The 22,420-nt window shown below is 47.2% G+C and overlaps 1 protein-coding gene and 2 long non-coding RNA genes across 4 annotated transcripts; all 3 read right to left on the bottom strand.

Annotated features, from left to right (window-relative positions):
* Nucleotides 1–2,782: 2,782 nt before the first annotated feature.
* On the bottom strand, nt 2,783–6,028 carry LOC148378089 (janus kinase and microtubule-interacting protein 3-like). Of its 2 annotated transcripts, none has more exons than XM_088368016.1 (12): nt 5,759–6,028; nt 5,604–5,674; nt 5,363–5,467; nt 4,907–5,218; nt 4,623–4,685; nt 4,438–4,536; nt 4,115–4,348; nt 3,929–3,994; nt 3,799–3,867; nt 3,645–3,722; nt 3,355–3,588; nt 2,783–3,275 (listed from the first exon to the last, which is right to left on the bottom strand). In XM_088368016.1, the coding sequence occupies exons 4-12, from the start codon at nt 4,973–4,975 to the stop codon at nt 3,159–3,161; spliced, it is 1,029 nt and encodes a 342-aa protein (XP_088224142.1). In that variant the 5' UTR covers nt 4,976–5,218; nt 5,363–5,467; nt 5,604–5,674; nt 5,759–6,028; the 3' UTR covers nt 2,783–3,158. The 2 variants fall into 2 exon arrangements, with proteins under 2 accessions (XP_088224142.1, XP_088224141.1); XM_088368015.1 differs by having other exon boundaries at nt 4,109–4,348; nt 4,907–5,216.
* Nucleotides 6,029–6,348: 320 nt separating this feature from the next.
* Nucleotides 6,349–7,490, bottom strand: LOC148378088 (uncharacterized). Its single transcript, XR_015856200.1, has 3 exons — nt 7,345–7,490; nt 7,107–7,220; nt 6,349–6,875 (listed from the first exon to the last, which is right to left on the bottom strand). It is a non-coding gene; the product is annotated as an uncharacterized LOC148378088 (long non-coding RNA).
* A 2,405-nt stretch (nt 7,491–9,895) lies between these two features.
* On the bottom strand, nt 9,896–22,163 carry LOC148378087 (uncharacterized). The gene is made up of 9 exons (XR_015856211.1): nt 22,085–22,163; nt 20,350–20,520; nt 20,149–20,226; nt 18,216–18,304; nt 11,942–11,971; nt 11,584–11,751; nt 11,395–11,471; nt 11,104–11,189; nt 9,896–10,927 (listed from the first exon to the last, which is right to left on the bottom strand). It is a non-coding gene; the product is annotated as an uncharacterized LOC148378087 (long non-coding RNA).
* Nucleotides 22,164–22,420: the final 257 nt, after the last annotated feature.

Here is a 22,420-nt window from a genome sequence, read left to right as displayed (position 1 = left end):
TTGCTGAAATTGTATTTTGCCAAATCTCGATTTGAGACCTGATAGGAAGTATTAAACGCTTAGTTAAATCAATACAAGTTGGTAATAAGAGCGAGTAATGTTGGTTGAACCGATGAATGAAGGTTGAAAGCAATTTAAATTATGACTTTGTATAAATACTAGATATTAACAGAACATCTACTGCGCAAAATGGGCAGAGTTTACTTGTTTGAGAAGGAGTGGCTTATTCAAAACTAAGATTTATGTAATCTGTTTGTTCCCAGGCAAAATTGGATGTGATGCAATTCCAAATTTCACCACATGATGGTGCCCAATTTTGACTTCATAGGACATATTAAACACTTAGCTTGTTATTATGTTCAAGGTAATCAGATTTGTTTATCATTCTAATGGCCTCTTCAAAACTATTCTGGATTACTACTTTGGATCTATTCTACATTACTTGGCAACAACATACTCTGTAACAGATTAGGCAGTATAATCACATATGTTAACTTGAGAGTGCCCACACTCAATCTACTTATCGTGATGTGTTAAATCAATTACTGTTAGACATTATTTGTCTGATAATCTACCAAATCTTTGAATTGAAGAATTTGTGATTTAATTAATAGCTTGTTCAGGGTAATCAGACTTGTATATAATTCTAATGGCCTTCTTTTGAAAACTATTCTGAATTACAACTTTGGATCTTATATTACTTTGCAACAATCTACTCCGTGACAGATTAGGCAGTATAATCACATATGTTAACTTCAGTGCCCACACTGTATTTATTTATGGTTATTTGTTAAATCAAGTACTGTTAGACATGAAATAGGAAGTGTTTAACATAAATGTTATGGCTACTCACCATTGTAGCTCGCTCCTGGTCAATGATATGAGCCTCTTCTTGCAGTGGAAAACTTGCAGCCAACAAACACCGTGGAACCTAAAGGAATGAAATTAAACATTAACATTTCGCCCGGACCAACATTCACACGTACAACGCAACGCGGCTACACTTCTGCTATTACAAACGTAAATCTCCTTAAACACAACGAGTGTTACTTACCGTGTACGCTCTAGGCAAAATTGGATGTGATGCAATTCCAAATCTATCTGAAACGGCAGTTAAAAGTAGAGTTACATCAAGTTTTCTTTTTTAATCAACACAATCATTTACAACCGTTGACCAGAAAGAATCGTCGAAATTCGACGTCCCCCACAAACGCCACGCTCACTCGCTTTTCAGGGCAACAAAAGTACTTCTTTTTAAAAACGATGAGTTGTACTTACCGTGTACGCTCTGGACGGTCCAGTTGCAAGCAGAAAATAAAAATATTTCTCTTGTTAGTCGTATGTTACCATCCGCTGTGTCTTTGTCAACATCGCCGCCATTTTCCTACTTCCTGCTGCGAGCCACGCCCACGGATTTAAATTTGGGCGGAAGCTCTTTCCATTGGCGTCGTTTTCGCGTATAGCAAATCCGATTGGTTGGGAAGGGGGCACGGTTATGCAGCCGAGGAGTCCTGTGATCGGTGGGATGTAAAGTAGGCGTCGACGTCACGTCCGCGTCACGTGACCACGACGTGGCAGACGTCAAATAGCAACCGCTGTTTTGTTTAGTAGACTTACAGTTGTTATGCATTGACATAATGGCGCACACACCAAATAGATTTAAATAAATTAAATAATTCTTCTGCCCACTCTCTTTTAAACAAGTTAACTCTCCCCGCGGATTTGAATTCCGGCGAAAGTTACGCCCATCGACGTCACGTATGTCACGTGACCACGACGTGGCAGATGTCATATAGCAACCGCTGTTTTGTTTAGTAGATTTACAGTTGTTATGCATTGGCATAATGGTGTGCACTCAAAATAGATTTAAATAAATTAAATATTTCTTCTGCCTACTCCCTTTTAAACAAGTTAACTCTGCCCACGTCCATTGACGTCTTGTCTGCGTCACGTGACCACGACGTAGCGACGTCATATAGTAACCGCTGTTTTGACCAGTAGACTTAGTTATTATGCGTTGACATAATGGCGCACTGGTTAGCATGGCCACCTCTTAAGCATGATGATGCGGGTTCGACGCCTGATCAATGTTAGCATGGAGTGAGCTGAAGTGCATGGCGCTGAAGATTTGAATCTTTGAAATGCGCTGAGGTCTGACATATCAGGCAGAATGGTTTGCCATCACGTTCAACAAAAAATAGAAACTTTCCCACTCTGATTAAAACGTCCTGTGTTCATCTACGTATTTTCGTTTTGCTGTGCATCTTTTCCCTGCCATTTCGAGAGCCCAATTGACACTCATAGTTTAAAGAAATGTGTTTGCCCATCCTACTTTGTGGAATTTCACCACATGCGCTTTTGACCAAAATACCAAATTGAACTCAAGTGAAGCCAACACGCACAACCCCCCCCCCCCCCACACACACACACACACACACACACAAATGTTGATATGAACATAAAAGAGCCGCATGCGGTTCGGGAGTTGCGGCTTGGCCAAACCTGTACTATACAACTTTATTTGTATAAAATTTTCACAACAGCTGTCACACAAACAAAGCGGGAAAAACCGAAGACGTGCGTGTTCCGCCCACGCTGGATTTATTTGCACCTTTGAAAAGACACCGTATTGCCGCAGATGTGGCAAAGAGTACTTTTGGGCATCTGAGACGGAAGGATGTCCAAAGCATCACGTCACCTGCTCTGGTAGGCATGGTGGTGGGACGTTGAGGTCAACCGCTTTGGGGTTGGCTGACTCTTTGATCGCAGGATGCCACACACTTGAAGACAGAAGCAGAAAAGCAGAGCTAAATGCAAAATGTACTCACCGGTGACTCCAATTTTTTTCCCCCCTGAAGAAACAGCTGGACGGGTGGCCCCGGCTGGCCAGTGGGACTCTTGTTATTCTGACCCTTTTTAGTGCGCGTTTGGGGCAACAACCGTTTTTTGTGGCGCTCTCTTCTGGTTCAAAAGTGCCCTGCATGTGAATTTGCTTTTCCTGCCTTCTGATTGGATGAGCGCCGGTGTGACGCGGTGCCTCTGTCACCGTGGCGGGGGGTATACGTTGGCATCGGAGCGTCTGCCAACGTCTGAGACCGGCTGGCAGTGTATCGGAGGTGTCGAGTGCGGTGCCGCTGGAGCTCACTCACCAGCTGGTGTTAGGGCCACAGAATGAAGGCCAAGGAGAAGAATAGAAAGAGAAACAGAAACTTCTCCTCCAATTGTTTGATTTGTCTCTTCTGAGCTTCGATGAATTCTTTCAGCTCTTTGTTCCTCTAGGACGGACAAATGGAAAGTGGCATTCAAAAGCCAGTAAGCGTGCAAGTAAGTGCCGGGCTGGCTTTGGGCCCTTACCTGTTGCGCGCTGTGCAGCAGATCCATTCTCTCTTGGAGGATGCAAGCGTCGCGCTCCCTCAACTCGCACATCAGGGCTCGCTTCCATTGGTCCACGGCGCTCCTAAGCTCTTCTCTCTGATCCGCCGTCAGCACGTCATTCACGCCAGCGTGGCTGGCTTTTTCGCCGTCCGTGGCGGGGCAGTCCCGCTGCGGTAGCGCCTCGTACAACATGGCCTCCAGCTCCAGGATCCTCTGGGCCGCAATCCTCGTCCATCAGTGGTCCGGCGGGAGATTTGAGGGCGGCTTACCTTATGAGCCTGGTCCATGGAACACTTCCTGAAGTCCAACTCTTCATCCAGGTAGCCCTTCTGCTTGCAGAACATATCCTAGCACAGCTCAAGGTCAGAATTGTTGGGGCACATTGCCGGAGTTCCCCTTGGCTGATGTCGCGTGTCTGTCTACCTTCTCACTTTCAATGTCCAACATCTTCTGTTGAAGTGCTGACTTGGTCACTTTGATGTATTCTAACCACTGAGGAAAGGCTGCTGTCACATAAACAGAATGCGAGAGCGTGCGTGGACGTGCGCGTTACCTTCTCGGCTAGGGTGAGAAGGGTCCTGGCGTGAATCACGACCACCTGCTCCTCGTTGGTGAGATTCTGCAAGAGCCCAAAGGCACAGCGTCAACAAGCTTCTTTCAGCGCAAAGCCTTCCAAAAGTCACATTTGAGCCGCCGAGTCTCGTGGAGTGCGAACATAAGGAGTTCGACATACACTTACGGCGTTATAGCCCAGGATGTCCAGCTTCTTCATCAGATCACTGATGACGATGTCCGGGGGAAAGGCGCAAGGAGCAATGTAAGGTGTTCTGGGACCTCGGGTTAAGGTTAGGGTTGCGAGGGACGCCTTACGTACGCTCACGCCCTCGGCCTCGCAGTAGATCTGCAAAGGGCTGAGGCCGTCTGGGAAACGGACTTGCAGAAACTTCAAGACGGGGGAGCGCCACTCCCTCTCCTGAAAGGCAGAGGCATGCATCCGTCCGTCCGTCCGTCCGTCCGTCCGTCACATCTCTGGCCTCAACACGCTTGTGCGAGTCTTCCCACCTCCAGCTCCAGGATGCGGAACTCAAGCAGTTCGTTTTGGTCTCGGATATCCTGGATGTGCTCTTTCAGACGCGCTTCTTCCGCCTCCATCCGCCTGACCTGAAAAGACAGTCAGACCTCATCTGCGGGGCTTCCCGACAGGTGTGACGCCAAGCGACTCTGCCCAGCGCCTTTCTTTCCGTCACCTTTTCGGCCAACTGCTGATTGCTCTGACGCAGCAGCTGCTTCTCCTCCACCCACTTGACATTCTAGAAGAGACAAACGCGTGGACAGCTTTGGAATGTTGTGTCATTTTCATCCACAAATTCTTTGGTTGACTGGAAAATGACATTTGCTTTTCTCCGCATTTTCCCAGCCACGTTCGGGGGGGGGGGGGGGGGGGGGTTGGTCCAGTAATGCCAGACGGATGAGTGACTGAAGAATGTAGCTATTTTGTCTGAGAAAAAGGTGTGCTCATTGATGAGCTTACCTGTCCTTGTTGCTTCAGCGCTGACTCCAGATCTGCTACTCTGCTTTGATAGTGACCCATTTCTACCATCAGCTTTTCTCTGGTCTGAAAGGAGGAGGAGGGAGGCTCCTCCTCCTCCTTTCAGACCAGAGAACACCCGAGGCTGGGTGAGAACGGGGAGGCTGCGACCCGGCCGGGGGTTGCGGGAAGGGGCGCCACCTTGATCTCCTTCTCGGCGTCGTAGTCCCCTTTCGCTGGTCTGGGCTAGCAGAGCGTAGGCTCGTTGCAGCGCTTGATATTCTTGCGTCAGCTGGCGGTAGCGAAGCTCCGCCTCTTCATGCACACACCAATGCAACACAGCACTAGTACCAGAATCAGTCAGACCGGCGACAAAGCACCCGCGACGCAAAGACGAGTCCGATTCCAGGCTGAAGAGGAATGTTTGGTGCCAATACGCTGGCAGAAATGGCGGGCTACCTCTTCGGGTTCCGTGTCGGGGGTTCTGTCGGAGTGAAAAGACAAGGACGATCCGTCCGAGTCCACCAACACGTCTTCGTCGTAGCCGTAAAATGTTTCGATGACCTGCGGGCGCGGAAGCAAACATCTCTCTGAACAAACTGAAGCGACACCTCACGATGAATCGACGAGAGGAACGATAGCGAGAAAAAGGCCATTTCATCTTGCGCAACACCAAGCAGCCGCAAACAAACAGACTCACCTTGCAGGACCTCACGCTTTGTTCCTCCTCAGAGATTCTCGACGTCGGTATCGTAGCAGCAAATCTCTCTCCTGTCGACACAAATAATCCGCCTTTGAGATTCTTTGGATGCAAAGGGAACGAACGGCTCCGGCGCAGAAACAAACGCGACTCACAATGACATTTCTGACATGAGCTCCTGTCTCCAGAGCCTGAAAAACACGTCACCGGCGATGATTGGAGGGACGCTCGTCTTTTCCAAAAGTGACAACTACAGGGTGTGTCAGGGTTTTCCAGATTATCTTTATCGTATCATTGTGTTGCTTTGACTTTGACTGCGACCTGTAATAAATAATATTATTTATCCCTTATTTATCCCTATCGCTTATCCCTTCCTACACAAAGTCGTAAAACACCCCTTGCTATGTTTTGACTAGAGGTCAAGGGCTTCCTCTATTCAATCCACTCTTACACCCACCCTGTTTCTCTTAATTAAAATGCTCGTGCAGGAGCCGAGAGTCAGACTTCATTCGTACAACGGATGGACTCTCCACCTGCAGGTGTCCAAAAGAACTTACTTGTCTCCCGTGTGGTTCTTGCAAAATAAGTTGGAGCGAGCGCAACTCTAACAGGGTGCATTTTGCCACTAGCTGCCTACGGACAATGACGTCGCGCTCGCGGCTCATGGTTGACGGGCTGAGCAGCCGGGCAAGTCCGTCGTTTTCAGCGCACAGCGAGTGGCAAAGGCGCTGACAAAACGGGAGCTTTGAGCTGCTGAAAACGGCAAAACAAGTCTAAAGCGTGTTCAAACGCGTGCGCACAATGTTCCTGCTTGAAAGGTCGGAATTTAAGGGGCCAATTTTTTGGATGGCGGCCGCCGGCCAAGCTTTGGACGGAAAAGGTTTCCTGGCGACAGCGAGCGAGCGCGGCGCTGCCGTACGTGCACCGAGTCGCCTGCCTGAAGACCTTGGACAAGTCGTCGATGATGTGCCGCTGCTCCACAACTTGAAGGAACTCCATTTCACCGTCCTGCTGGCCGCAACCGCGGTCCAGGTCATTGAGCGAACTAGGCCTTCTCTGTGGAACACAAATGCAGTGGACTCTGTTGGCACGCCGCCGTTGTCCGCGTCGACTTACCAAGCTTGCCATCTCCTCGTTCTCCTGGGTGACAAAGCGCACTTTGTTTTCAAGGCGACACAGCACCAGCGAGAGTTCTTCATTCTTCCTGCTCAGGCGTTTGTTTTTGTACAGGAGTGGCAGAAACTGGCTTTCTGTTTCTCTCAGTCGCTTTAGCTGCAAGCATGAAGTGCGGGATGTGAAAGACGCACAACACGCGGGCCAGAACGTATCCATTCCTTTTGCATCGGTTTGAACGGAATCGTGGCTTTGGCTCCCAATAAAAGACATCTACCAGGCAACCGACTCGCCGCGCCGCTCAACTAATAAGCAAGCGCAATGGGTGCCTCGCTGGATGGCGCGCATCAAACGTAGCGCAAACCTTCAAGCGTGCCGTCAATAAATTACCAGTTCATTGCGCTCTTCAGAAAGCAGGGCGTTTCGATCCTCCAGTTTCCTGATGACTGCGCTGAGCTCAGCGATTTTCAGATGAAACCGTCGCGTGTCCCGATCCTCCTGAGACTGAAAACGCCCCGCAACACACACACACAAGCACTCGTTCAAAGTTCAAAACTGTTTTTGTGCTACCTTCCTCCAGCAACGAACTAAGTCATGCGTACTGCAAGTGTGTGATGAGGTGGCTTACGCAATGAAGAGGATTGCTAGTAGCGGCGTTGACCCCACTTCCAGGGTAGTTTAGGCCCGCCCTTTGGGAATCCCTCAGGGCAGCGATCTGCTGCTCGGCAGCCTGAGTCTGCAGCTGAAGGCGGTGGACGTGGCCGGCCCCAGGGCTTCATCCAAAACACTAACCGCTCTGTCTTTCAGCTTGATCTCATCCGTCTGGATGTACAAACGGGGAGCGCTCAGGCAGGCGGGCAAACTCATTTGCCAGAATTGTGACAAAAACAAAGAGAGCAACCGGCCAATTTTTTTCTGGAATCGACTAGAACACCTTTGCTGTGACAAAAGCGAAGCGAGCAACCGGACATTTTCTTCTTGTGAAATAGAATAGAATAGAATGCCTTAGGTGTCATTGCACTGCAGGTATACAACGAAATTGGGAACATAGCCACGCACCGCGCATCTGATCAGTCCTACCAGTCGGCGGATCTCCCTCTCGCAGTCTCTCTTGGTTCGGCTCAGCTCCTCCCGATGCTGGTGATGAGCCGATCGGAGCTCGGCCGCTCGGGACTGCCAGGCCTGCTGGGCCGCTGCCAGGGCTTCTTCCGCGCTCCTGGTGGAGGCGACACCGCTCGGTCTCCCGACACCGCCGCGTCTCCTCCACCTCCGCCAGCAAAGCGCCCCCCCTCCTCACCTGAGCAGACATTGCGCCACACCGGGCCGTTGAGACCGCAACGGAGCGCCGCGACGCTTACTGGGGACAAGCTACACAATACGGTAGCGGCCGCATCGAAGCCCGACGTGGCGTGCGGCTAGTCAGACACGGATAGAGCGGATCACCTTGTCCATGGAGCCGTCCCTCAGGCTGAGGACCAAGGCATTCAGTCGCTGGATCTCTCCATCTTTGATTTTGATCACTCTCATCAGCTCCATTTCATGCTGCCGCAGTAATGTCTCCCTGGTAATGGCTAACTCTTTCTGCTTCTCCTCATGGAGTTTGCTTTTGAGTTCCGTCATGGCGGCGGTGGCACGGTGGTGCTCCGCCCGCAGGTCCTGACTTCTCTCTCTCTCCAGACAGCTGACCTGACATGACTTAGACTTAGACAAACTTTATTGTCATCTTGTCTGCACATGGTGCATACAAAACGAAATTCCGTTGCATACGTCTTACAACAAAGTAGTGATATTGCAGTTGAATAGAAGTAACATATCCTATGAAAATATATATATATACATATATACTATATATATATATATATATATATATATTAAAAATAAGTATAAAGTGCAGCAGTGATAATTATGCAATAGTGCAAGTAGGCAAAACAGTATTCAAGAGTGTGCAGAGGAATGCTAAACCATGTATTAAACTTCTATTTAAAGGGTTTATACAAGTTCAGTAAAGTTGGTAGTGCGAGATAGTGCAAGATAGAGGTCCGTAGTGTCATAAAGTACAGTTCTGTGAATGTGTGATGCAGAGTTCAGTTTAGAGCTCAACAGTTCTAGTGTTCAACAGTCTGATGACAGCAGGGAAAAAGCTGTTGCAGAACCTGGTGGACCTGCAGCGGATGCTGCAAACCTCTTCCCAGAGGGCAGCAGGGAGAACAGTCCATGGTGGGGGTGTGATGGGTCATTGATGATGTTACGGGCACGGGACATGCAGCGCTGAGATGAAATGTCCTGAATGGAGGGAAGAGGAGCCCCTATGATCCTCTCTGCTGTCCTCACCACTCTCCTCACGTTCTTCCAATCGGAGGCGGTGCAGCCTCCACACCACACAGAGAGACAGCTTGTCAGAATGCTCTCTATGGTGCTCCTGTAGAACGTCCTCATGATGGGTGGGGGCAGGTGGGCTCTCCTCATCCTCCGCAGGAAGTACAAGCGCTTCTGTGCCCTCTTGACCAGTGCCGTAGTGTTCATAGTCCAGGTGAGGTCTTCTGTGATGTGGACCCCCAGGAATTTGGTGGTGCTGACCACCTCCACAGCTGAGCTGTTGATGATCAGTGGAGCGTGGTGAGGCTGTTTTTTCCTGAAGTCGACGATGATCTCCTTCATCTTCTCCTCATTCAGGATCAGGCTGTTTTCTCTGCACCAGCCCACCAGCTGCTCCACCTCCTCTCTGTAGTCCAGGTCGTTGTTGTCTCTGATGAGCCCCACCACCGTTGTGTCGTCTGCTGACTTCACGATGTGATTGGTGGTGAACCTGAGGACGCAGTCGTGTGTCATCAGGGTGCACAGCAGGGGGCTCAGGACGCAGCCCTGAAGGGAGCCTGTGCTGAGGGTGATGACATCAGAGGTGTTCTGTCCGACCCGGACTGACTGAGGTCTGTTGGTGAGGAAGTCTAGCAGCCAGTTGCGAAGGGGGGTGTTGAAGCCCAGGTGTTCCAATTTTCCTACCAGATGCTGTGGGATGATGGTGTTAAACGCTGAGCTGAAGTCCAGGAACAGCCTCCGCACATGGGTGTTCTTCTCCTCCAGGTGAGCCAGGCTCAGGTGAAGAACGGAGGAGATGGCGTCCTGAGTGGAGCGGTTTTGCCGGTCGGCAAACTGGAACGGGTCAAATAATAGGGGGAGTCTGGAAACGATGTGACCTTTAAGCAGCCTTTCGAAGCACTTCATCATAACCGGAGTCAGTGCAACAGGCCGGTAATCATTAAATGAGGTGATTTGAGGTTTCTTCGGCACCGGAATGATGGAGGCAGTCTTAAAGCACGCCGGCACTGTGGCTTGGCCCAGCGAGGTGTTAAAAATGTCTGTGATGACCCCAGCCAGATGACTTGCACATTCCCTGAACACACGCCCAGGAATGTTGTCGGGGCCAGGGGCCTTACAGGGGTTGACTCTCCTCAGGGTCTTCAACACATCGGCGGAGTCAAGGCAGAGTACCTCCTCTTCCTGATGGGGGACAGTTTTAACTGCTGGAGTGCCGTTTAGTGCCTCGAACCTCCCAAAGAAGTTATTTAGACCATTTAGAAAGTCAGCATCAACTACACCCACCGGGGGGGGGGGAGGGTGAGTTGTAGTCTGTAATCGCCCGTATGCCTTGCCACATACTCCTGATGTTTTTGACGTCGTGGAAACGATCCTGAAATTTTCGACTGCGGTCTCGCTTCGCTATCCTGATGGCACGGTTCAAGTTGGCTCTCGCTGTCCTCAGTGTCTCCTTGTCGCCAGACTTGAAGGCAGAGTTCCGCGCTCGTAGCGTTTGACGTACCTCCTCAGTCATCCAGGGTCGTTGGTTGCCCCGGGTGATGATATTCTTAGTGGTGCTGACGTCCTCGGTGCATTTGTTGATGTAGGCTGACACAGTCATGGCACACGCATGTCTAATCTACATCGGGAAAACTGGGAGGGAGGGAGGGAGGCAGGCAGGGAGGCAGGCAGGGAGGCAGGCAGGGAGGCAGGCAGTGTCTGTCTGTTGAGGTTTTCACCTTGTTCTTCTCCTGCTGAAGTTCTAACTGGACGTCCATCAGTTTGGTTCTCAGCTCGTCATTGGCGGCCTGAAGGGCGTCCGTTCGCTCCGCCTTGGCCCGCCCTGCCGGAGCTCGTTTGGACATCTCTTACTCGAGTCTCGCCCGGTCGTCAGTCAGAGATCACAACATTTGTACCTGGAGAGCACAAACGCAGCGCTGTTTTCCACTGGCTTCGAACTCAACTTCAATCGGTACCGTAACTTACAACATCATAAACATAGAACTAGCTTGACTTATTCATTGAATAAATGCATTTGGTTCTTCAAAACTGCATCACGCAACATAGCGTGACCGAGACGGCCGTTATCCACCTGCGTGAAGTTATTTGGTGAAATGAATGAGATGTTTAAGACACCATCGTTCTGTCTCTATGTAGATGAAGGTAAATAATCGATTGCTGAAGGTCCAAAGGTGTTGTGATAAACAAATAAACATATCAGTGATTAGTGACATATTTGTGATAAACATATTAGGCAGGATAATCACATATGTTAACGTGACTGCCCACACTGTATTTATTTATGGTTATTTGTTAAATCGAGTACTGTTAGACATGAAATAGGAAGTGTTTAACATAAATGGAAGACGAAAGGGGTACTCACCATTGTAGCTCCTGCTGGTCAATGATACGAGCCTCTTCTTGCAGTGGAAAACATACAGCCAACAAACACCGTGGAACCTAAAGGAATGAAATTAAACATTAACATTTAGCCTCAACCAACATTCACAGATACAACGCAACGCAAACTACACAAACGTAAATCTTTTTAAACACAATGAGTTGTACTTACCGTGTACGCTCTAGACGGTCCACTTGCAAGCGGAAAATAAAGATATTTCTGTTGATAATCGTCGTGTTTGTATCCGGTGTCTCGCTCAAGGCCATTGCGCCCACAGATTTGAATTTTGGCGAGAGTTCAGCCTATTGACGTCATTTCCGCGGTGTAATACCCGCATATCTGAAACGGCAAAGTTAAGAGTAGAGTTAAATAAAGTTTTTAGTCAACGCAATAATTTACAACCGTTGACCAGTCGAAATAATCGTCGAAATTTGGCGTCTGTGGCTGGAAGCAGACGCCGAGTTCGACATTCCTCCCAAACGCCACACTCCCTTGCTTTTCAGGGCTAAAAAAAAACAGTTGTAATTACCTTGTACGCTCTAGACGGTCAAGTTGCAAGCTGAAAACAAAAATATTTGCCTTGTTAGTCATCGTGTTACTAACAGCTGTGTCTTGTTTGCCAGAACTGCCGCTTTCCTACTTCCTGTTGCAAGCCACGCCCACGGATTATAATTTTGCCGTGAGTTCCGCCTATTGACGTCATGTCCGCGTCACATGACTGCGACGTACTATTATCTAAAACTGTTTGTGCGGTATTGTGTTGTTCTGTGCGGTATTGTGTTATTCTGTGCGGCGTCGTGTTGTTCTGTGCGGCGTCGTGTTGTTCAGTGCGACGTCGTGTTGTTCAGTGCGGCATGGTGTTGTTCAGTGCGGCATGGTGTTGTTCAGTGCGGCATGGTGTTGTTCAGTGCGGCATAATGTTGTTCAGTGCGGCATGGTGTTGTTCAGTGCGGCATGGTGTTGTTCAGTGCGGCATGGTGTTGTTCAGTGCGGCATAATGTTGTTCAGTGCGCCATAATGTTGTTCAGTGCGGCATGGTGTTGTTCAGTGCGGGATGGTGTTGTTCAGTGCAGGATGGTGTTGTTCAGTGCGGCATGGTGTTGTTCAATGCGGCATGGTGTTGTTCAGTGCGGGATGGTGTTGTTCAGTGCGGCATGGTGTTGTTCAGTGCGGCATAATGTTGTTCAGTGCGGCATGGTGTTGTTCAGTGCGGCATGGTGTTGTTCAGTGCGGCATGGTGTTGTTCAGTGCGGCATGGTGTTGTTCAGTGCGGAATGGTGTTGTTCAGTGCGGCATGGTGTTGTTCAGTCCGGGATGGTGTTGTTCAATGCGGGATCGTGTTGTTCAGTGCGGGGTGGTGTTGTTCAGTGCGGGATGGTGTTGTTCAGTGCGGCATGGTGTTGTTCAATGCGGCATGGTGTTGTTCAGTGCGGGATGGTGTTGTTCATTGCGGCATGGTGTTGTTCAGTGCGGCATGGTGTTGTTCAGTGCGGCATGGTGTTGTTCAGTGCGGCATAATGTTGTTCAGTGCGGTATGGTGTTGTTCAGTGTGGAAAGGTGTTGTTCAGTGCAGGATGGTGTTGTTCAGTGCGGCATGGTGTTGTTCAATGCAGGATCGTGTTGTTCAGTGCAGCATAATGTTGTTCAGTGCAGCATGGTGTTGTTCAGTGCGGCATGGTGTTGTTCAATGCGGCATGGTGTTGTTCACTGCGGGATGGTGTTGTTCAATGCGGGATCGTGTTGTTCAGTGCGGCATAATGTTGTTCAGTGCAGCATGGTGTTGTTCAGTGCGGCATGGTGTTGTTCAGTGCGACATAATGTTGTTTAGTGCGGCATAATGTTGTTCAGTGCGGCATAATGTTGTTCAGTGCGGCATGGTGTTGTTCAGTGCGGCATGGTGTTGTTCAGTGCGGCATGGTGTTGTTCAGTGCAGGATGGTGTTGTTCAGTGCGGCATGGTGTTGTTCAATGCGGCATGGTGTTGTTCAGTGCGGGATGGTGTTGTTCAGTGCAGGATGGTGTTGTTCAGTGCGGCATGGTGTTGTTCAGTGTGGAATGGTGTTGTTCAGTGCGGCATGGTGTTGTTCAGTGCGGCATGGTGTTGTTCAGTGCAGGATGGTGTTGTTCGATGCGGGATCGTGTTGTTCAGTGCGGCATGGTGTTGTTCAGTGCGGCATGGTGTTGTTCAGTGCGGCATAATGTTGTTCAGTGCGGCATGGTGTTGTTCAGTGCGGCATGGTGTTGTTCAGTGCGGCATGGTGTTGTTCAGTGCGGCATGGTGTTGTTCAGTGCGGCATAATGTTGTCCAGTGCGCCATAATGTTGTTCAGTGCGGGATGGTGTTGTTCAGTGCGGGATGGTGTTGTTCAGTGCAGGATGGTGTTGTTCAATGCGGCATGGTGTTGTTCAATGCGGCATGGTGTTGTTCAGTGCGGCATGGTGTTGTTCAGTGCGGCATGGTGTTGTTCAGTGCGGCATGGTGTTGTTCAGTGCGGCATGGTGTTGTTCAGTGCGGCATGGTGTTGTTCAGTGCGGCATGGTGTTGTTCAGTGCGTCATGGTGTTGTTCAGTGCGTCATGGTGTTGTTCAGTGCGGGATGGTGTTGTTCAATGCGGGATCATGTTGTTCAGTGCGGGGTGGTGTTGTTCAGTGCAGGATGGTGTTGTTCAGTGCAGGATGGTGTTGTTCAGTGCGGCATGGTGTTGTTCAATGCAGGATCGTGTTGTTCAGTGCAGCATAATGTTGTTCAGTGCAGCATGGTGTTGTTCAGTGCGGCATGGTGTTGTTCAATGCGGCATGGTGTTGTTCAGTGCGGGATGGTGTTGTTCAGTGCGGCATGGTGTTTTTCAGTGCGGCATAATGTTGTTCAGTGCGGCATGGTGTTGTTCAGTGCGGCATGGTGTTGTTCAGTGCAGGATGGTGTTGTTCAGTGCGGCATGGTGTTGTTCAATGCAGGATCGTGTTGTTCAGTGCAGCATAATGTTGTTCAGTGCAGCATGGTGTTGTTCAGTGCGGCATAATGTTGTCCAGTGCGCCATAATGTTGTTCAGTGCGGCATGGTGTTGTTTAGTGCGGGATGGTGTTGTTCAGTGCAGGATGGTGTTGTTCAGTGCGGCATGGTGTTGTTCAATGCGGCATGGTGTTGTTCAGTGCGGGATGGTGTTGTTAAGTGCGGCATGGTGTTGTTCAGTGCGGCATAATGTTGTTCAGTGCGGCATGGTGTTGTTCAGTGCGGCATGGTGTTGTTCAGTGCGGCATGGTGTTGTTCAGTGCGGCAGGGTGTTGTTCAGTGCGGCATGGTGTTGTTCAGTGCGGCATGGTGTTGTTCAGTGCGGCATGGTGTTGTTCAGTGCGGAATGGTGTTGTTCAGTGCGGCATGGTGTTGTTCAGTGCGGGATGGTGTTGTTCAATGCGGGATCATGTTGTTCAGTGCGGGGTGGTGTTGTTCAGTGCAGGATGGTGTTGTTCAGTGCAGGATGGTGTTGTTCAGTGCGGCATGGTGTTGTTCAATGCAGGATCGTGTTGTTCAGTGCAGCATGGTGTTGTTCAGTGCAGCATGGTGTTGTTCAGTGCGGCATGGTGTTGTTCAATGCGGCATGGTGTTGTTCAGTGCGGGATGGTGTTGTTCAGTGCGGCATGGTGTTTTTCAGTGCGGCATAATGTTGTTCAGTGCGGCATGGTGTTGTTCAGTGCGGCATGGTGTTGTTCAGTGCAGGATGGTGTTGTTCAGTGCGGCATGGTGTTGTTCAATACAGGATCGTGTTGTTCAGTGCAGCATAATGTTGTTCAGTGCAGCATGGTGTTGTTCAGTGCGGCATGGTGTTGTTCAATGCGGCATGGTGTTGTTCACTGCGGGATGGTGTTGTTCAATGCGGGATCGTGTTGTTCAGTGCGGCATAATGTTGTTCAGTGCAGCATGGTGTTGTTCAGTGCGGCATAATGTTGTTTAGTGCGGCATAATGTTGTTCAGTGCGGCATAATGTTGTTCAGTGCGGCATGGTGTTGTTCAGTGCGGCATGGTGTTGTTCAGTGCGGCATGGTGTTGTTCAGTGCAGGATGGTGTTGTTCAGTGCGGCATGGTGTTGTTTAATGCGGCATGGTGTTGTTCAGTGCGGGATGGTGTTGTTCAGTGCAGGATGGTGTTGTTCAGTGCGGCATGGTGTTGTTCAGTGCGGAATGGTGTTGTTCAGTGCGGCATGGTGTTGTTCAGTGCGGCATGGTGTTGTTCAGTGCGGCATGGTGTTGTTCAGTGCAGGATGGTGTTGTTCAATGCGGGATCGTGTTGTTCAGTGCGGCATGGTGTTGTTCAGTGCGGCATGGTGTTGTTCAGTGCGGCATAATGTTGTTCAGTGCGGCATGGTGTTGTTCAGTGCGGCATGGTGTTGTTCAGTGCGGCATGGTGTTGTTCAGTGCGGCATGGTGTTGTTCAGTGCGGCATGGTGTTGTTCAGTGCGGCATGGTGTTGTTCAGTGCGGCATAATGTTGTTCAGTGCGCCATAATGTTGTTCAGTGCGGCATGGTGTTGTTCAGTGCGGGATGGTGTTGTTCAGTGCAGGATGGTGTTGTTCAGTGCGGCATGGTGTTGTTCAATGCGGGATCGTGTTGTTCAGTGCGGCATGGTGTTGTTCAGTGCGGCATGGTGTTGTTCAGTGCGGCATGGTGTTGTTCAGTGCGGCATGGTGTTGTTCAGTGCGGCATAATGTTGTTCAGTGCGACATAATGTTGTTCAGTGCGGCATAATGTTGTTCAGTGCGGCATAATGTTGTTCAGTGCGGGATGGTGTTGTTCATTGCGGCATGGTGTTGTTCAGTGCGGCATGGTGTTGTTCAGTGCGGCATGGTGTTGTTCAGTGCGGGATGGTTTTGTTCAGTGCAGGATGGTGTTGTTCAGTGCGGCATGGTTTTGTTCAGTGCGGCATGGTGTTGTTCATTTCGGCATAATGTTGTTCAGTGCGGCATAATGTTGTTTAGTGCGGCATGGTGTTGTTCAGTGCGGGATGGTGTTGTTCAGTGCGTTATAATGTTGTTCAGTGCGGCATGGTGTTGTTCAGTGCGGCATGGTGTTGTTCAGTGCGAAATGGTGTTGTTCAGTGCGGGATGGTGTTGTTCAGTGCGGCATGGTGTTGTTCAGTGCGGCATGGTGTTCAATGCGGAATGGTGTTGTTCAGTGCAGGATGGTGTTGTTCAGTGCGGCATGGTGTTGTTCAGTGCGGCATAATGTTGTTCAGTGCGGCATGGTGTTGTTCAGTGCGGCATGGTGTTGTTCAGTGCGGCATGGTGTTGTTCAGTGCTGCATAATGTTGTTCAGTGCGGCATGGTGTTGTTCAGTGCGGCATGGTGTTTTTCAGTGCGGCATAATGTTCAGTGCGGCATAATGTTGTTCAGTGCGGCATGGTGTTGTTCAGTGCGGGATGGTGTTGTTCAGTGCAGGATGGTGTTGTTCAGTGCGGCATGGTGTTGTTCATTGCGGCATGGTGTTGTTCAGTGCGGCATGGTGTTGTTCAGTGCGGCATGGTGTTGTTCAGTGCGGCATGGTGTTGTTCAGTGCGGCATAATGTTGTTCAGTGCGGCATGGTGTTGTTCAGTGTGGAAAGGTGTTGTTCAGTGCAGGATGGTGTTGTTCAGTGCGGCATGGTGTTGTTCAATGCAGGATCGTGTTGTTCAGTGCAGCATAATGTTGTTCAGTGCAGCATGGTGTTGTTCAGTGCGGCATGGTGTTGTTCAATGCGGCATGGTGTTGTTCACTGCGGGATGGTGTTGTTCAATGCGGGATCGTGTTGTTCAGTGCGGCATAATGTTGTTCAGTGCAGCATGGTGTTGTTCAGTGCGGCATGGTGTTGTTCAGTGCGACATAATGTTGTTTAGTGCGGCATAATGTTGTTCAGTGCGGCATAATGTTGTTCAGTGCGGCATGGTGTTGTTCAGTGCGGCATGGTGTTGTTCAGTGCGGCATGGTGTTGTTCAGTGCAGGATGGTGTTGTTCAGTGCGGCATGGTGTTGTTCAATGCGGCATGGTGTTGTTCAGTGCGGGATGGTGTTGTTCAGTGCAGGATGGTGTTGTTCAGTGCGGGATGGTGTTGTTCAGTGCGGGATGGTGTTGTTCAGTGCGGCATGGTGTTCAATGCGGAATGGTGTTGTTCAGTGCAGGATGGTGTTGTTCAGTGCGGCATGGTGTTGTTCAGTGCGGCATAATGTTGTTCAGTGCGGCATGGTGTTGTTCAGTGCGGCATGGTGTTGTTCAGTGCGGCATGGTGTTGTTCAGTGCTGCATAATGTTGTTCAGTGCGGCATGGTGTTGTTCAGTGCGGCATGGTGTTGTTCAGTGCGGCATAATGTTCAGTGCGGCATAATGTTGTTCAGTGCGGCATGGTGTTGTTCAGTGCGGGATGGTGTTGTTCAGTGCAGGATGGTGTTGTTCAGTGCGGCATGGTGTTCAGTGCGGGATGGTGTCTTTCAGTGCGGCATGGTGTCGTTCAGTGCGGCATGGTGTCTTTCAGTGCGGCATGGTGTCGTTCAGTGAGGCATGGTGTTGTTCAGTGCGGCATGGTGTTGTTTAGTGCGGCATGGTGTTGTTCAGTGCGGGATGGTGTTGTTCAGTGTGGCATGGTGTTCAGTGCGGCATGGTGTTGTTCAGTGCGGTATCGTGTTGTTCAGTGCGGTATCGTGTTTCTCAGTGCGGTATCGTGTTGTTCAGTGCAGTATCGTTGTGTTGTTCGTATTGTGTTTAACACTTAGCCTCTAACACTTAGCCTCTAACACTTAGCCTCTAGCATCTAGAAGGTAAATAAATAGGAAGGAAGGACTCACCGGTGACGTCTTCGCCCACGTCCAAGCGTTGTACTTTGTATTTTCATCCTTCTGACAGTGGAAAACATAGCCAACAAACACCGTGGAACCTAAACGAATGAAAGAAAACTATCATTTGGCCACAACCAACATTCACAGATACAACACAATGTGACGTGCGGGGTTGAGGTTAAAGGTTGAGTGAAGGGCCCTCGTTTTAAACTACTTTTTTGAAAAGGATTGGGAACAAGTAAGACGTCTTTAATTTATTTAATGGGAAGTAGTAAGAGCTATTGAATTTAATCTATGTATTATATTCTATTGTATTGTATTCTGTTGTATTCTTTTGGATTGTATTCACACTAACCCCACTAAAACTTCAGCCCACAAAAACTCGCCTCTGGCGCCTAGCCTCTGGCACTTAGCCTCTAACACTTAGCCTTTAACACTTAGCCTTTAACACTTAGCCTTTAACACTTAGCCTAGAAGGTGAATAAATAGGGTTAAAGGTTGAGTGACGGGACCTCGTTTTAAACTACTTTTTTGTAAAGGAGTGGGAACAAGTAAGACGTATTTAATTTATTTAATGGGAAGTAGTAAGACTTATTAAATTTATTTAATCTACTTTTCTTCCCAGGCAAAATTTGATGTGCTGCAATTCCAAATTTCCAAAGTGAATGAAGGAATGAAGTCCTTTAAATTATGATTTTGTATAAATACTAGGCATTAACACAAAATCGACGGCACAAAATGGGCAGACTTTACTTGTTTGAAAAGGACTGGTTACAAGACAGACTTTTTTAATTTATTTAATGGGAAGAAGACTTATTTAGTTTAATTGATCTATTTTTGTTCCCTGGCAAAATTCGATTTGCTGCAATTCCAAATTTCCAAAGTGAATGAAGGAAAGAAGTCGTTTAAATTATGATTTTGTTTAAATACTAGGCATAGACACAAAATCTACGGCACAAAATGGGCAGACTTTACTTGTTTGAAGAGGACTGGTTACAAGACAGACTTTTCTGATTTATTTAATGGGAAGAAGACTTATTTAGTTTATTTAATCTATTTTTGTTCCCTGGCAAAATTGGATTTGCTGAAATTGTATTTTGCCAAATCTTGCCTTGAGACCTGATAGGAAGTATTAAACGCTTAGTTAAATCAATACAAGTTGGTAATAAGAGCGAGTAATGTTGGTTGAACCGATGAATGAAGGTTGAAAGCAATTTAAATTATGACTTTGTATAAATACTAGATATTAACAGAACATCTACTGCGCGAAATGGGCAGAGTTTACTTGTTTGAGAAGGAGTGGCTTATTCAAAACTAAGATTTATTTAATCTGTTTGTTCCCAGGCAAAATTGGATGTGATGCAATTCCAAATTTCACCACATGATGGTGCCCAATTTTGACTTCATAGGACATATTAAACACTTAGCTTGTTATTATGTTCAAGGTAATCAGATTTGTTTATTATTCTAATGGCCTCTTCAAAACTATTCTGGATTACTACTTTGGATCTATTCTACATTACTTGGCAACAACATACTCTGTAACAGATTAGGCAGTATAATCATATCTGTTAACTTGAGAGTGCCCACACTCAATCTACTTATCGTGATGTGTTAAATCAATTACTGTTAGACATTATTTGTCTGATAATCTACCAAATCTTTGAATTGAAGAATTTGTGATTTAATTAATAGCTTGTTGTTATGTTAAGGGTAATCAGACTTGTATATAATTCTAATGGCCTTCTTTTGAAAACTATTCTGAATTACAACTTTGGATCTTATATTACTTTGCAACAATCTACTCCGTGACAGATTAGGCAGTATAATCACATATGTTAACTTCAGTGCCCACACTGTATTTATTTATGGTTATTTGTTAAATCAAGTACTGTTAGACATGAAATAGGAAGTGTTTAACATAAATGTTATGGCTACTCACCATTGTAGCTCGCTCCTGGTCAATGATACGAGCCTCTTCTTGCAGTGGAAAACTTGCAGCCAACAAACACCGTGGAACCTAAAGGAATGAAATTAAACATTAACATTTCGCCTCGACCAATTTTCACACGTACAACGCAACGCGGCTACACTTCTGCTATTACAAACGTAAATCTCCTTAAACACAATGAGTGTTACTTACCGTGTACGCTCTAGACGGTCCAGTTGCAAGCAGAAAATAAAGATATTTCTGTTGATAATCGTCGCTGCTCAGTGGCTCACGGCCATCGCGCCAACAGATTTGAATTTTGGCGGAGGTTCGGGCAATTACGTCATATCCACGGCACATGACTGCGACGTAATACCCGCTTATCTGAAACGGCAGTTAAAAGTAGAGTTACATCAAGTTTTCTTGGAACCTAAACGAATGAAAGAAAACTATCATTTGGCCACAACCAACATTCACAGATACAACACAACGTGCGGGGTTGGGGTTAAAGATTGAGTGAAGGGCCCTCGTTTTAAACTACTGTTTTGAAAAGGAGTGGGAACAAGTAAGACGTATTTAATTTATTTAATGGGAAGTAGTAAGACTTATTAAATTTATTTAATCTACTTTTCTTCCCAGGCAAAATTTGATGTGTTGCAATTCCAAATTTCCAAAGTGAATGAAGGAATGAAGTCCTTTAAATTATGATTTTGTATAAATACTAGGCATTAACACAAAATCGACGGCACAAAATGGGCAGACTTTACTTGTTTGAAAAGGACTGGTTACAAGACAGACTTTTTTAATTTATTTAATGGGAAGAAGACTTATTTAGTTTAATTGATCTATTTTTGTTCCCTGCCAAAATTCGATTTGCTGCAATTCCAAATTTCCAAAGTGAATGAAGGAAAGAAGTCGTTTAAATTATGATTTTGTTTAAATACTAGGCATAGACACAAAATCTACGGCACAAAATGGGCAGACTTTACTTGTTTGAAGAGGACTGGTTACAAGACAGACTTTTCTGATTTATTTAATGGGAAGAGGACTTATTTAGTTTATTTAATCTATTTTTGTTCCCTGGCAAAATTGGATTTGCTGAAATTGTATTTTGCCAAATCTCGATTTGAGACCTGATAGGAAGTATTAAACGCTTAGTTAAATCAATACAAGTTGGTAATAAGAGCGAGTAATGTTGGTTGAACCGATGAATGAAGGTTGAAAGCAATTTAAATTATGACTTTGTATAAATACTAGATATTAACAGAACATCTACTGCGCAAAATGGGCAGAGTTTACTTGTTTGAGAAGGAGTGGCTTATTCAAAACTAAGATTTATGTAATCTGTTTGTTCCCAGGCAAAATTGGATGTGATGCAATTCCAAATTTCACCACATGATGGTGCCCAATTTTGACTTCATAGGACATATTAAACACTTAGCTTGTTATTATGTTCAAGGTAATCAGATTTGTTTATCATTCTAATGGCCTCTTCAAAACTATTCTGGATTACTACTTTGGATCTATTCTACATTACTTGGCAACAACATACTCTGTAACAGATTAGGCAGTATAATCACATATGTTAACTTGAGAGTGCCCACACTCAATCTACTTATCGTGATGTGTTAAATCAATTACTGTTAGACATTATTTGTCTGATAATCTACCAAATCTTTGAATTGAAGAATTTGTGATTTAATTAATAGCTTGTTCAGGGTAATCAGACTTGTATATAATTCTAATGGCCTTCTTTTGAAAACTATTCTGAATTACAACTTTGGATCTTATATTACTTTGCAACAATCTACTCCGTGACAGATTAGGCAGTATAATCACATATGTTAACTTCAGTGCCCACACTGTATTTATTTATGGTTATTTGTTAAATCAAGTACTGTTAGACATGAAATAGGAAGTGTTTAACATAAATGTTATGGCTACTCACCATTGTAGCTCGCTCCTGGTCAATGATACGAGCCTCTTCTTGCAGTGGAAAACTTGCAGCCAACAAACACCGTGGAACCTAAAGGAATGAAATTAAACATTAACATTTCGCCTCGACCAATTTTCACACGTACAACGCAACGCGGCTACACTTCTGCTATTACAAACGTAAATCTCCTTAAACACAATGAGTGTTACTTACCGTGTACGCTCTAGACGGTCCAGTTGCAAGCAGAAAATAAAGATATTTCTGTTGATAATCGTCGCTGCTCAGTGGCTCACGGCCATCGCGCCAACAGATTTGAATTTTGGCGGAGGTTCGGGCAATTACGTCATA

The sequence above is a fragment of the Syngnathus floridae genome, unplaced genomic scaffold (assembly GCF_059516105.1).
Source record: "Syngnathus floridae isolate MCC-2025c unplaced genomic scaffold, RoL_Sflo_1.0 HiC_scaffold_66, whole genome shotgun sequence".
NCBI classification, from domain to species: domain Eukaryota; kingdom Metazoa; phylum Chordata; class Actinopteri; order Syngnathiformes; family Syngnathidae; genus Syngnathus; species Syngnathus floridae.
The sequence above is the reverse complement of the archived record's forward strand: the minus strand, read 5'-3'. Positions and strand labels throughout refer to the sequence as shown.